General features: G+C 36.3%; 1 protein-coding gene across 1 annotated transcript in view; it reads left to right on the top strand.

Moving 5' to 3' along the window:
• The first annotated feature begins 376 nt into the window (after positions 1 to 376).
• LOC117400459 (integrin alpha-9-like) overlaps positions 377 to 15,134 on the top strand; it is a 143,174-nt gene continuing 128,416 nt past the window's right edge. Inside the window, exons 1-2 of the mRNA XM_034000472.3 lie at positions 377 to 801; positions 5,422 to 5,549. Coding sequence (XP_033856363.1) covers positions 608 to 801; positions 5,422 to 5,549 — 322 coding nt within the window. The 5' untranslated portion in view covers positions 377 to 607. The remainder of the gene's footprint in view (positions 802 to 5,421; positions 5,550 to 15,134) is intronic.

The raw sequence follows: 15,134 nt of genomic DNA, 5'->3' as shown, positions 1-15,134 counted from the left end.
GTGAGGTCATTTTGTAAGGTATTGCTCTACAAGCACTGGTTTTACTGCAACACAATACCATATAATAACACTGCATAACATTGACTTTACAGTTTATTATTGCAGCATATTTGTGAGAAAAAACGACCAGCATACTTGCAACAGACAGATAACCATAATAGAATCCGTTAACTATTACAGTAAATTACATTGGTGTGTGTCGACCATGCTGAACCCGTAGGGGGCGCCTATGTTCACATTATGCCGCAACTTGGATTTGTTGCCTGTAACGTGATGCTAGCTATTCTCAGTGAAATCCCCCCTCCCTGCAGGCTGTACACGGTAGAGGGATACTAATTGCCAGAAGCAATAGGGCTCCGTTTTTATCATCTTCAGGAAGGCAGAGAGACGTACAAAGTGAAACTCTGGACCGCTTCTTTATCCCTTACAAAGTGGTTTAAAAGGATCTGCATAGCATAATTTCAGCAGCACTGTTTTTCACTGCTTCTGAAGATTTCTTTTTTAAGAGTCTCCTTTCATGTGTTTCTTGCGTTAATTCTTAATGCAGTTTTTTTTTTTTTTTTATTTGTTTTCTTGAATTGTTCTTGTATTAGCTTTTGCCCCGGGGATGAATAGTTTTAAGATGGCTGGAATGGTCACCAAAGGCAGAAGAGGCGTGTTAAAAGTGTTTGTGGCTTTATTTTCTGTTTCTTTGGTTTATTCTTACAACATCGATTTGGACCATCCCGTGGTTTATCAGGGACCCAAAGGGACATTCTTTGGATATTCTGTCCTGGAGCACTACCATGACAATACAAGATGGTAAGTTATTTTACAAATTCGGTAGAGGGACACAACATAAAACTTAAGAAATCATGCTAATTTCAAAAGTTTTACTCAAACTAATGTTCCAGTGCGTTACCGTTACGCACAGTCTCCAGATACTACAGCCAGGGTTGGCTTTCCGAATCCTTTTGCCCTGATACATATAGGCTATAGTACACAGTGCTGATTTACGCTGTTCAACAGATCATACTGTAATATGTAACTGTACCTATATTTATTTAAATCCGTGTTCATGTGTGAGGACTTTGTTTCAAAACGGTTCAAATAAACAAGAAACTAAAACTAACACAAGACAGATGGACAGGCTAAACCAATGGCTAGGATTCGATCATTATAACACATGGGTGTCATATAAAGTAACCATGAATTAGATGTCGTTCGTGACTACGATTTATTTTGGTTTTCATTAAAGCTCGCATGTTGGATTAAGTGATGAGATAATCTCGTCATTTTCATTTTTGCCTAAGATTCATATTTTCACTTTATAACGGCATGTCCTGCATTTTATAGTTGTATCGTTTTGCAATAAGTGAGTAGGAAACACACACGCGTCTTTTTAAAAGGTCCAGTAACTCTTGAATTTGATTCAGATTCAGATTTCACAGACCACGTTTAGCTCTAACCCTGGACTACTATAATGACCTTCCGGTTGGTTTCACTTTAGGCAAGGTAAATACAAGATTCGAACTAATCAAGGTCTGTGAAACTAGTCTTTTAAATAAAGTGGCATGAAAACCAATCAATATAATACAATGTTAGCATTGTGGCTTGGTTTACAATATTTAAGAAATATTGTTTTAGGTGCAGTGAAGTATTTTATTGAATTAGATGAAGTTGATGGATATATTGTATGAACTTTAATGTTCACTTTTTTCTGGGTTTGATAGTGATACACCTACATGGAATAAATAGTGCCGTATGCATATAGTGCAATACCGCAAAAACAGATTGGACTGCAACTGTGCAAGACTTATCTATAATTATATATCAAAAGCATCTATACTTATAAAGTAATTTCTATCACCTATGAATGATTCAACACTTAATTTACCCGTCAATGATTTTTATATAAACAAATATTTTGTCTGTGTCCTTCGCTTAATTTTTAATTCAAAGATGTGGTTGAAAAATTATGTAGATGATACTATATTTTTTGATTAAAGGGCAGCCTTTGTAGGCTATTGTTCTAAATTAAATTATAGGTTGACTATCCTTCTTGATCACCATTCTGAGAGCTAGCTAGACATATATAGTCATTTTCATTAACAGCTCTTTTTATTCTTCTAAATATAATAAAAGAATGATCTATCATTACCTACCTATCCATAAACGGTATACTTTGAGAATACTGTGGAATCTTGTAAGGTAGTTTGTGATAGTTATGTTGCTCTTTCACAGTTCTCCAGCCTAACACATTTAGCAGATGGCACTGTCCTAGAGTAAAGAAGATTAATTTTAAATGTGTAGGGCTATGGCCAAAAGTTTTGCGTCACCAAGAATTTAAGGATTGAGACATAAAAAAATAAAAAATAAAAACTACACGAGCATAATTTGGATATTTTATTTAACATAATGTAATGAAAGAAACAAAATCGTATCGCAAGTCTACAGAAAGCCATAATAATAGTACAGTATTTCACGTTAGATTTTGAAATGTCAAATGTTTAGATTTTCGTCAACTATATGGAAAACTACAAAGTGTTATATAATTAATATTATTCTGCAGGTTTCATTCGACTTTATGAAGTAAAATTAATTAATTTTACAGGGTGATGCAAAACGTTTGGCCATAGCGGTAGCTTGCTATCTCAGCCCTGGCTATAGGCACAGGTTTAAAGAACACACCATTGCTCTGGGGGGGAGCAGGGCGTTGCAGACAACATGGAAATTGGCAGGGCACCAATGCAGTTGAAGCCGCCAGTGTTCAGAAGCTTAAAATACTGGATTTGTGACATTATAAATCCAGACTGCTGTTTAAATAGTTACATAACCACTGAGCAAACCAGCTACCCCAAACCATTGCGACTAATTAGATGAACCAGTAAACTACATTTTTATTGTAGATCTCATTAGCATTGTAGTTTTCTTGCAAATCAGCTTTTCTTTCATTTTCAAGACTTTATTTTCCCCTTCGAATTGGATTAAGCCATTAGCTTTCATCACACGTCCTACGCGGCAGGCATGTAGATCCCAGTTTAAACCACTTAACTTCACAGGGAGTGAAGCTATAGTGTGGTGGCTGGGTTAAACACAAAACTAACCGATCTACAAGGGAATGTTGGTTATCACCACTTTAATAGAATCATTTTCAATTGATTGTGTGTTTAATTGAAGACTTTTATTGAAATTGCCAGTGTAGTGGGAATCTAACTATTTGCTGCTGTTGATTCTAATCTAAAAGTCTGATCTGTTTTGCACCTCTGCTTCTATTCAGAATAATTTCCTTATGACAGATTTTACCAATGTCACCACAGGAACTGAGCTATTGGTAAACAACTCAGCCACCACACTGAGGCTATTTAGCGTTGACTAAATCCAGTGTCTAGCTAACCACGGGTGCACATGAGCCATGACATTAACATGCATATAAGTAACAAGTTTATTTTTAGTTAAATGTCCTTATCAAAACCGTTTGAAAGAACTGCAGTGAATGAATCAATTACAGTATACAGTACTGAACAAACTCGGTACGCCTAGTATAGTTCGATTGAAATAAGAATTAATAAAATAACTGCAGCGTTATTTTTACGAAAACAATCCAACCACAAACGGTTACTTTTAGTTACTGGCTTGCACTGTCTAATTTGACGGCTTAAATAGCAAAAATTAACAAATGTACAAACAGAATTAACTCGGTGAACAAAAACAAAAATAAACAACTCACAGTTTCACAAAGAATTCAAACATTTTCGATTGTTTCGCATGCAAAAACACACACTTTGAAAGCTCTGCTGACAAGCTTGTTAGCCCGAATAACCTGAGATTTAAAGCCAATTGAACGAGAACTCATTCTGCGCGTCTCACTCATTGTGAATTGATACTATAACCAGCTGCACTTGGTAGTTACGAATGAATGAATGAATGAACGATCCGTTTCCTGTCAGAGGTCGACAGTGAATCGACAGCGGCTAGTTATCCACTAGTCTTTTTAATAGTTTTTATATGTCGAATTATAATCGGAAATTCTCGCCTGTGATTGGTTAAAACCTCATAATAGGTGCAAAAATAGATTCAACTATTGCCGAACATCCTTACACCACAGGGCAGTAGTCTCCCGCTGACATGTGATTGGTTCACACCACCATTCGTCCTGCTGCTTTTCAAAGGAATACCCTTCACTTCCAATCCTAAAAACATCTGAAAATGGCTGAATGAAAAAAAAAGCTGTAAACAGCGATTGTGTGACTTATCAGAAAAAGAATTACAAAACATACTGTAAAAGAAAGACTCACCAGACACTAAAATGGGGATTAAAAACACTTTCTGAAATTCAAACAAATTCAACTCGACGATGTAAACAGATATGACGGCCGGGATCTAAATTGTATTATGCGGAAGTCAGCAAGCCAGCTGTGCGCCCAAAAAAAAAAAAGACTTTGATAACTGTGCGGTATGAACTTCAAAAACATTTTCTGTTATTTTTTTTTTTTATTTAATTGTTTTGTATCAATATATTTAAACAAAATATGTAAAGTCATGTTTACTATCCAACCTTGCCTCACTTGACTCAGCTCATAGTGGAAAATTAAATGCCCCTGCGGCTTTGGGCATTATAGCCCCCTGTCGGTAACGAGGCAATAATTGTCCACTATAGACCTCCTCTCCAGTCCGTATTTACTATATATAGACCAGTCATAATGCACATTTAGAAACCATTTATATGTTTATTTATTATTTGTTTATTTAGCAGACGCCTTTATCCAAGGCAACTTACAGAGACTAGGGTGTGTGAACTACGCATCAGCTGCAGAGTCACTTACAATTATGTCTCACCCGAAAGACGGAGCACAAGGAGGTTAAGTGACTTGCTCAAGGTCACACAATGAGTTAGTGGCTGATGTGGGATTTGAACCGGGACTTCCTGGTTACAAGCCCTTTTCTTTAACCACTAGACCACACAGCCTCATATATATAAAGATAGAAATAGAAAACTGAGACCACCAAACTTCTATCAATGAAATGAGCCAGATTCAAACCCAAGTCAGTTTAATTTTTGCAAATGACCTATTTAAGGGCACAGTCAGAAGTGTTTACAATTCATTCAGTTTTATGATTTTCAGTATCTTTAGCCTAATTCCCCACTACTCCACCAGTCATATTTTATCCAAACAGTTTGGACACTTCTGATTTAATGAAATGCTGTATAGTAGTCAACTTTGTTTTTCCACTCAGCGGGTTTTGTAGCACCAGTCCTGTCAGTTAGCGCATTCGCATGTTGAGGATATGCAGTTTTGAAACCACAGGCACGCTGTATGTAAAGCATTGTCTTAGCAGGGATTGAAACGCATCACAGCGTGCAGAAACCTAGTTATACGAACATAGCACTCTATGTCTAAATAAAGAACTCCATTGTGTTATTTTTCTCCCCTTTTACAGGGTCATAGTAGGAGCCCCCAAAGCAAACTCCACCTTCAGTGTCTCAGTAAGTTCGCCAGGAGCCATCTTCAAATGCAGAGTGCACAGCAACCCCGAGAAGAGGTGCACAGAGATGGACATGGGCAGAGGTCAGTGCTTAATAGCTACTTACTGCATGAAACTTACTGTACTGCATTTAAGTAGGAGATTCCAGACAGCATCATAGGTCTACAAATAGCATTGTTTTTTTTTGTTGTTTTTTTTTTAATTGAAGCATATATTTTGGACCATACTGATGGAAGTCTCTAGTTTAAGTGAGTGTTGCTCATAGTGAGTATCAGAGCCTGTCTGTCTGTGTGTGCTTGCTCTGGCACATTGATTGTACAGCACAGAGGGTGGCTGTTACACACGCTAGCCTGTGTGGAGCAAACACGCTGAAACGGGAGACTTCACAGAAATCTTGCAAAACATGCATTTAAAAAAGCCCTCCAGAACAATTAGGATTAATAATGAAGGTGTAATTGAGATTGAACATATCATTAATTATTGTACTCACAAGTAGTCCTGAATTTTAATTCTTACTGTACATTGTCGACTTTTGTCACCCTTGGGAAACATGTTGTTGACCCATTCATTAAACATGCACACAGCCAGGTTTGGGCAAAATATTTAGGTAAATGTATTTTCAATACAAAATATAAAATACTCAGAAAAATGTATCCAAACACAAAACACAAACTACTTTGGAAACACTGTATTTTCAGTACAAACTACAATTGTGTTTTGAAAATACAATTTGAAATTACAAAATACCTTTATCCAGAAAAATCGTTTTTGTCAGTAAAGGAACTGAAACAGTTAACAATTAATAAGTTTCAAGCTACATTAAGAAAACATGCAGTGGGTCCTTGTTTCCACCAGGGGACCCAATATCTAATAGAGTATAGGTCAACCTTTGGCAGCAATCACAGCTTGGGCCCTGTGACTAACACTGCCCACTGCATTTTGATAGATATCTGGTTGAAATTTCAGCAAGGGTTGGAGGTCTGATGCCTAAGGTGGCATTTCAAAACGCCCCACGGTGGTTTGATGGAGTTTAAGTTGTCATTCTGCGCCAGCCACTGCAAAAATATCAACATTATTGTCCATGAACCACTGTCTCACACCTGGAGTCTTCTAGTGGAAAAACAGCATCTAGGATCTTGTGGCTTGGAGGACCGTGGCGGTCTGGAGCTCCTCAGACTGACAGGTGGAAGCTCGACTGAGAGACTGATGTACATAGAATTAGGCACCACTAAATCAGGAGGAAAAAAGAAAACACGATTGGGCACACTAAGTAAAAATAAATAAATAAAAGTGTGCTGTGGCTTGCATGGAGATAGCGGCTGTGTTTTTTTTCAATGGCCCTTATCGGGGAGTATACTGGACTGGGAGTATTGGATTCCAAAGAATCTAAAATGGTCTTCTATAGTTTATCAATGATATTTTTATGTTGGTGGTATGACTGGCAGATGATCGACCAGCACGGTTTTGGATCATGGTCATTTACTGTTTACTTTTTGAATTCTACTTTTTTTTTTTTATTGTGTCCCCTCCCCCTTGCTTTTTCTTACTTTGTTATTTTATTATAATTGCTACTGTAATAAAAATATATATTTTTTACCACATAAGGTTAATAAGTACATAGAAAATTATATTATGATCTACTTTAAATAGTATTGACAATGAGAGAAAACATGTTTTCATTTAATTATGAGGCTACAGTAGTTTAACTTGGTCCTGAAACTCATAATGTTTATTTTAGTTTTTGCTTTTATGGTACTTTGTTTGAAGAAGCACAGACACAATTATTATTAGTTAGCTCAGGGGCTGACTGTGTGTAATACATAAGGAGGGTCTGAGCTTTGATATGCATTAATAGAAAGTCGCCTTTTGTGATATTCAGATTGGAAACTGGTTTATAAGTCAGACCTTGCCACAATTCACTTTTCAGAGTATTTTTGTGTGGGAGAGGTCTCTTGCTATGCCATTTCAACCATTATAATGCTAGGTATTAATATTGTCTCATGGAACATGCAGGGATTGAATTCTCCCATCAGTTGTACAAAATGCTGTGACTTTTTCCAACGCAAACAAGTATCTATATCCTTATTGCAAGAAACACATCTTAAATCACATTTTTCAAAATACATTTTTTGGAATTGCATCCCATTCCTGTGCCACAAACAAAACCAAGGGTGTTATTTTCCTTATAGATAGAACATGGCATAGATCTATTGAAGGGTGTGGGGGTCGTCGATTTGTATATTTGTTGACCATGTTAAATAATGATAAAATAGTTTTGGGGTCAGTTTATGCCACTAATGAATATGGCGCTCTTTTTTTTTTTATCAGGGATTGCTGATACTATGTTGGGTTTTTCAGAATAGTCATGTTCATTAGGAGGTGATTTCAACACAATAATCAGTCCCAATTTGGATAAATATATTTTAGAATCTTCAACACTTCATTCATCCCAGGCTCTATGTAAGTTTATAATCTATTTAAATATAGTATATGTGTGGCACCTGAGAAAAAACAATGTAAGTGGTTTTACATTTGTTTTCTGCCAGACACAAGTCTTATTCTGAAATTGATTACATTTTTGTTTTTCCAGGGCTCATTAATTCTGTGTTGAAAACCGACATTCTTCCATTTGAATCGGACCATTCCCCAGTGCTCTGTAATTGTACTCCCATTAACAAAACCTTGCGTGCCACTAGGTTGCGTTTCAATACCTCTCTGCTGCAAAATGCAGAGTTCGTAGCGCAACTTCATTTTAAATGAGTGGAATTTTTGCAATTTAATACTGCCGCCTTTTCATATTTAAACCACATGGAATAAACGTATCTAGAAAGGCAAGTATTGGTGAGAAAGGGCTCAGAAGGCAGAATTTCCTTAAAACAGAGCAAAGGAACTGAGTGTAAAAAGGGTGAATTTAATGCTTTGTCTTTATGGTTTTATGAAAGGACGATTCTGCATTTGCTTCATATTATCCATTCAGCTGACACACCCTGCAGCTCGTGCATTTTATCCTCTAGAAGCCAAAAAGGCTTTAGATTGTCTGGAATGGGACTACCTGTGGTTAGTTTTAGAACACTTTGATTTTAGCCATAGTTTTATTAGTATGGTGCAGACTCTGTATAATACCCCAAGGATGTCTGCTGTCACTCTTATTATTTGCTCTGTCTTTGGAGCCCTTGGCACAGGCTATTAGGTAAAGTACAGTTATTATTCCAATTGAAATTAAAGGCTCAAAACACATAATTTCTCTCTATGCCGATGATATCATATTATATATATATATATATATATATATATATATATATATATATATATATATATATATATATATATATATATATCTAACATGTCAGAATCTATCCCCCATGTCTTGACCCTTATTGAAAAATTTCAAAGGATGTCAGGTAACAAAGTCAACTGGACTAAATCGATTTTGATGACCTTGAGTACTGCAGCTCGGGTACCCCCTATTGCTCCTATAGTTTGATGTTTTACTTATTTAGGCAATTTTGTTACTCTTATGCAGGTCAAGGCTGATCCCTTAAGATGGTCCTCTTTGCAATTATCTTTGCAAGGTAGTATAGCAACGATTAAAATGAATGTATTACCATGCATACATTTTTTGTTCTTCATGTTGCCCCAAGCACCCCCTCCCAAAGATATAGATGAAGCCTGTTCTATGATTTCCAAATTTATATTGGGAGGCAGTCGCCCACGAATACACAAAGAGCTTAAATTGTCTTAAATTATTGGATGCAGAGCTCCAGAAAAAAGACGGGGGAGGACGTGATATACTAGTACTACAGGGCATTGTGGTGATTGAAGTTCTGCGCTGGTGATGACATAAGAACATAAGAACATAAGAAAGTTTACAAACGAGAAGAGGCCATTCAGCCCATCTTGCTCGTTTGGTTGTTAGTAGCTTATTGATCCCAGAATCTTATCAAGCAGCTTCTTGAAGGATCCCAGGGTGTCAACAACATTACTGGGGAGTTGGTTCCAGACCCTCACAATTCTCTGTGTAAAAAAGTGCCTCCTATTTTCTGTTCTGAATGCCCCTTTATCTAATCTTCATTTGTGACCACTGGTCCTTGTTTCTTTTTTCAGCTCAAAAAAGTTCCCTTGGTTGACATTGTCTATACCTTTTAGGATTTTGAATGTTTGAATCAGATTGCCGCGTTGTCTTCTTTGTTCAAGACTGAATAGATTCAATTCTTTTAGCCTGTCTGCATAATTCTGGTTGCTCTTCTTTGCGCTCTTTCTACAGCAATATCCTTTTTGTAACGAGGTGACCAGAACTGAACACAATATTCTAGGTGAGGTCTTACTAATGCATTGTAAAGTTTTAACATTACTTCCCTTGATTTAAATTCAACACTTTTCACAATATATCCAAGCATCTTGTTGGCCTTTTTTATAGCTTCCCCACATTGTCTAGATGAAGACATTTCTGAGTCAACATAAACTCCTAGGTCTTTTTCATAGATTACTTCTTCAATTTCAGTATCTCCCATATGATATTTATAATGCACATTTTTATTGCCCGCATGCAATACTTTACACTTTTCTCTATTAAATGTCATTTGCCATGTGACTGCCCAGTTCTGAATGCTGTCTAGATCATTTTGAATGACCTTTGCTGCTACAACAGTGTTTGCCACTCCTCCTATTTTTGTGTCGTCTGCAAATTTAACAAGTTTGCTTACTATACCAGAATCTAAATCATTAATGTAGATTAGGAATAGCAGAGGACCTAATACTGATCCCTGTGGTACACTACTGGTTACCTCGCTCCATTTTGAGGTTTCTCCTCTAATAAATACTTTCTGTTTTCTACATGTTAACCACTCCCGAATCCATGTGCATGCATTTCCTTGAATCCCTACTGTGTTCAGTTTGAGAATTAATCTTTTATGCGGGACTTTGTCAAAAGCTTTCTGGAAATCTAAATAAACCATGTCGTATGCTTTGCAATTATCCATTGTCAATGTTGCATCCTCAAAAAAGTCAAGCAGGTTAGTTAGACACGATCTCCCTTTCCTAAAACCATGCTGACTGTCTCCAAGGATATTGTTACCATATAGGTAATTTTCTATTTCAGATCTTATTATAGTTTCCATAAGTTTACATATAATAGACGTCAGGCTAATTGGTCTGCAATTACCTAGTTCGGTTTTGTCTCCCTTTTTGTGGATCAGTATTACGTTTGAAATTTTCCAGTCTGTCGGTACAACCCCTGTGTCAAGAGACTGTTGCATGATCTTGGTTAGTGGTTTGTAAATAACTTCTCTCATTTCTTTGAGTACTATTGGGAGGATCTCATCTGGCCCAGGGTATTTGTTTATTTTAAGAGCTCCTAGTCCCTTTAACACTTCTGCCTCTGTTATGCTAAAGTTATTTAAAATTGGATAGGAGCAGGTCGACATGTGGGGCATGTTGTCCGTGTCCTCCCTTGTAAAAACCTGTGAAAAGTAATCATTTAATATATTTGCTATTTTTTTTTCTTCGTCTGTGATTTTGCCATTTGTGTCTCTTAGACATTTAACCTCCTCTTTGAATGTTCTCTTGCTGTTATAATATTGGAAAAACATTATAGAATTGGTTTTAGCCCCCTTAGCAATATTGATTTTTATCTCTCTCTTGACCTTTCTAACTTCCTTTTTGACTTGTGTTTGCAGTTCCAAGTACTCTTTCTGTGTACTTTGTTTTTGGTCCCTTTTAAACACTCTGAAAAGTGCCTTTTTTCGCTGAATATTTTTTTTAATTGATCTATTAAACCAATTTGGCCATTTTGTTTCAGATTTAGATTTGTCTACAAATCTAAATCTAAAATTGAAAGAAATAGAAAAAAACCATGCATGCTAAAAATAGCAAAAAAATAACAAAACAATCAAAGACAACATTAACCTGCTAGATGTTTTCAAAACAAGCCACATTTGGCTGGAAAAACGCCAATCTGGAGGCACTGGGGGAGTAGGCTAAAAATCTTATGCAAGACACATGTATTACCTATTAAATGTTACCTCAAGTTCAATGTACAAATAAAATGTGAATTTGTATAATTTGTTTTAGAAAAATCTATATTTTAATTGGCATTCCAGTACTTTCAGATTTAGGACTACACCACTGTTTACAAATTAGAGCATTGAGAACTTGTCTGGATCATGATTCTGAGGTTCCTTGCCGATATGTGGAGGAGGCTTTTGTGCTGCCTTAATAGGCTACAAGACCTCTTTCACTGGCATTAGTTCTAACATTATTAAGGTCTTTGTATGTTCCAGGACCTAAAGGATACCTACACTTTTCCTGGCTTCTTTTATTTTTGTGTCCTTGAGGCTCAGATCAGCTAAACAGGTCTATGGTGTCCCGTGGGATACAGCTCTGCTGCCTCCACCTCTGGCAGGTTGGCTCATTCCTAGCTGTTCTTCCCGGGGGATAGTATCTACTATTTATGGCCATTTACTAATTAAATCTTATAAGCCACTAGCTGTCACAAAAATCTGGGAGTGGGAGTTGGGGAGTCTAGGTAATATTCTTAATGGCTAAATACATTTGTGGCTTTTAAAAACCCTGCCCATCAACTAATACATTATAAACTTATTCATAGAGCTTATGCAACCCAGTAAAGACGTTTCCAAATGAAAATGATCTCAGACCCTGCAGGGAACATCTGTAAACTTTTCATAGTGTTCTGGGACTGTTCAGTCATTCACATTTTTAGGAGCTATGTAGCTTTGGTGTTACCTAAATTGACTGGTTCAGTTAGTAGTTGAACCTTGTTTATTTTAACTTAATAATGGCTCATTGGTAAATGTCTCTTTAATAGCATAGGACTCGGCTTGCTGGCCTAACAACTTCTAAAAAGTCAATTTTACAGCTTTGGATATCATGAGATTTAACTCTGGCCCGCTCTTGGCTCTGTATGAGGGGGATATTGCGCACTTAGAGTGAACCATAGCCAGACTGAATGGGGTGTGACCAGCGAGGATCAAGCCGTGGAGTTCGGTCTCTGCTGCCCTGGCTAACCTTGTTTTTGCATGACTGGTGTGTGTAGTTTCCTCTTGTGTTATTTGTTTATGTATTGTGAGCTCTGGTTCCTTTGTATATAGTTTTGTTCATTTGTTATATTTCTTTATGATTATTACATTTAAAAAAGAAATGTATCACAAAAAATAAAACTAATTGTGCATCTGTTCTGTATTTTAGTGCTGTTTTGGGACTACTGATCCTATGATGCATTTCGAGTTGCCATAGGGCTCATACATCAATGTAATTTCCGTGAACCGGAGCAAAAAACTTGTATTATCGTTACAGACAATTCACCACTGTACAAGAAAAAGAAAGATTTTGCTTTCAAATCATTCCCGCGAACATTTTGCCAACCATTCTGAAAAACCAGGATCCAGTAATACAGGCTGATGAACAACAAAACTGCGGATGCAAGTCGCTAGCGTTTCCTATTTGTTAACTCCCTGATGTTGAGGACGCCTTGCTTTTTTGTTTTTATAAATGCCTGTGATCAGAAAGGGACATTCGGATTTCAAGTTGCAATGTTAACTTTTTAAAAGTTCACTTACAACCATATTTTCAATAAAATACACAGTACGTATAATACTTTGAATTGTACTTTCATTGAAATTTCAGATTTACGGTAACTTCACTGACAGTATTCATTTGGTTTAGACTCCTGTTAATAAGAATTACTGTTAAGATACATTTTTATGCTGGTCCCTTAAAATTCGTATTAATGGGAGTTTACTTTTTTTATGTAGACCAGTCTACAGTATGAACTCAATTCTCTTGGCAAATACATGTCTACCACGCTCATTAAAACATAGTCTCTCTGAGCTTAAATTAATAAAATAAAAAAGTAGTTGTTCATTTTAATGTCTTTGACACAACATTAATATAAACGGCACGCTTCAAAGCAATTAAAGTTGTTTCAGCTGGGTATCCTAAAACTCACTACATAGGCCTAATCAAATCAACCTCCTCTTCGTCACTGACAACCCCTGAGAAATTGAAACCAATGTGTACAAGCTATGTTGGACCTGATCAATTCCAAACTACCTATCCTGTGGTGATTTAATCCAATCCAAACTGGAATTGGTATCACAGTTTGTTGAAATTGTCAACTGTCAATAGTTCCGGGGTCGGACGCTGTGCAAAGCAAAGTAACAGATGGATGGGGAGCTGGGGCTGTCATGGCTTGCTGCTTGTTAGGAGACATGTTGCCTAATGATTATTATTATTATTATTTTTTGTTTATTTCGCAGACACCTTTATCCAAGGCGACTTACAGAGACTTAATTTTGCGAACTGTAATGATATAAAACATGTGCTAGGTACAGTAGTAGAATTGCTAATAAACATCTACTGTATAGGTTAACAGTTCACTCCTGCACAGACAACACCAGAAACGCCCATGTGTGGGTTTACCAGATATCCTCTGCTTTAGTGGACCTCAGATGGGTTCATTGTATGTGGTGAGTCTTAGTCTTAGTCCCATGCGTATTTGGCTAACTGTATATCTAAAAAATAGAATTAATTCTGTGTAGCAGAAAATTGACAATGGATAGCTGTAACATTAATTATAAACCTGCTTGGAAAAATCCTGCTTTCTGATTGGTTAGCTGCGTTCTATCACCCATACGTTTAATCCCACACAACCTTTCAATGCAGACGCATCACCAAAAACTTAATTTAAATTCATACGCCATTATTCTATAACGTTTAACATGTGTAAATTATCATTAAAAATGACAGACCCACAGTCAAATTTGTATCTTTTTAATGGAAAACGTTTGACGAATGGTATGAAGATCAATTTCCCGAATCTGACAAAGTACCGGTGCCAGTAAAAGAAAAACGGCAACAGAAACAGAACTAAATCAGCTCGAATTTGAAAGAAACAAACAAAACCAAACAAAACCAAACAAACAAAAAAACACAATAAAAGCTTTTGCACTGTGAACATCATAAAAAAAACTGGCTTCAGGAAAAAAAGTAAACCTGTTACCTTTCATTTACTTTGGGGAAGTCTGCGAGCTGGAATCAATCACTTTTTGAATAATCTGCCGTACAACAGAAAAGTTAATTTAGCGAAAGATACTGCATTTAACACAGCTAACAATGTATTCGTAGCAGTAATTAAAAAACTGAGATGAAGTGGAAATGACAAAGCAACGCACTATCCCCCAATAACACCTGGAGAAGCTAAAAAAAATCGTGTTAGACTTATTTATGTAATTTACAAAGTTATATATGGCCATTAATGAATTAGTATAATATGTTAATGTATATACAGAAATGTACTTAACATTTTAATAAATATGTGCTATATTTACAATTAAACATATGTCAATATATAAAAACAAACATTTTTAAACAAATTTTGTTTACATTACATTGGAACTATTTTTTTGTGCGTAGTGATATTTACTGTAATTGAACATATTTTTTCATTTGCTGTGTAAAAAGTAAATAAATACAGTAATTTTAAATTTGATTTATGGTAGCATTAAGGCACTCCAGGGGGTGGGTTAACATGAGATAACTGCACACTGAGGGGTTAAAGGCTTAAGTGTGTGGTTATCTCATGTTAACCCACCCCTTGTCGTACCTTAGTGCTTCATTAGACACCAGTAAAGCCTGTAATTACTGAACTCATA

Source organism: Acipenser ruthenus, chromosome 4 (assembly GCF_902713425.1).
Source record: "Acipenser ruthenus chromosome 4, fAciRut3.2 maternal haplotype, whole genome shotgun sequence".
Taxonomy (NCBI): domain Eukaryota; kingdom Metazoa; phylum Chordata; class Actinopteri; order Acipenseriformes; family Acipenseridae; genus Acipenser; species Acipenser ruthenus.
Note: the sequence above shows the minus strand (reverse complement) of the source record. Positions and strands in the feature narration are given on the sequence as shown.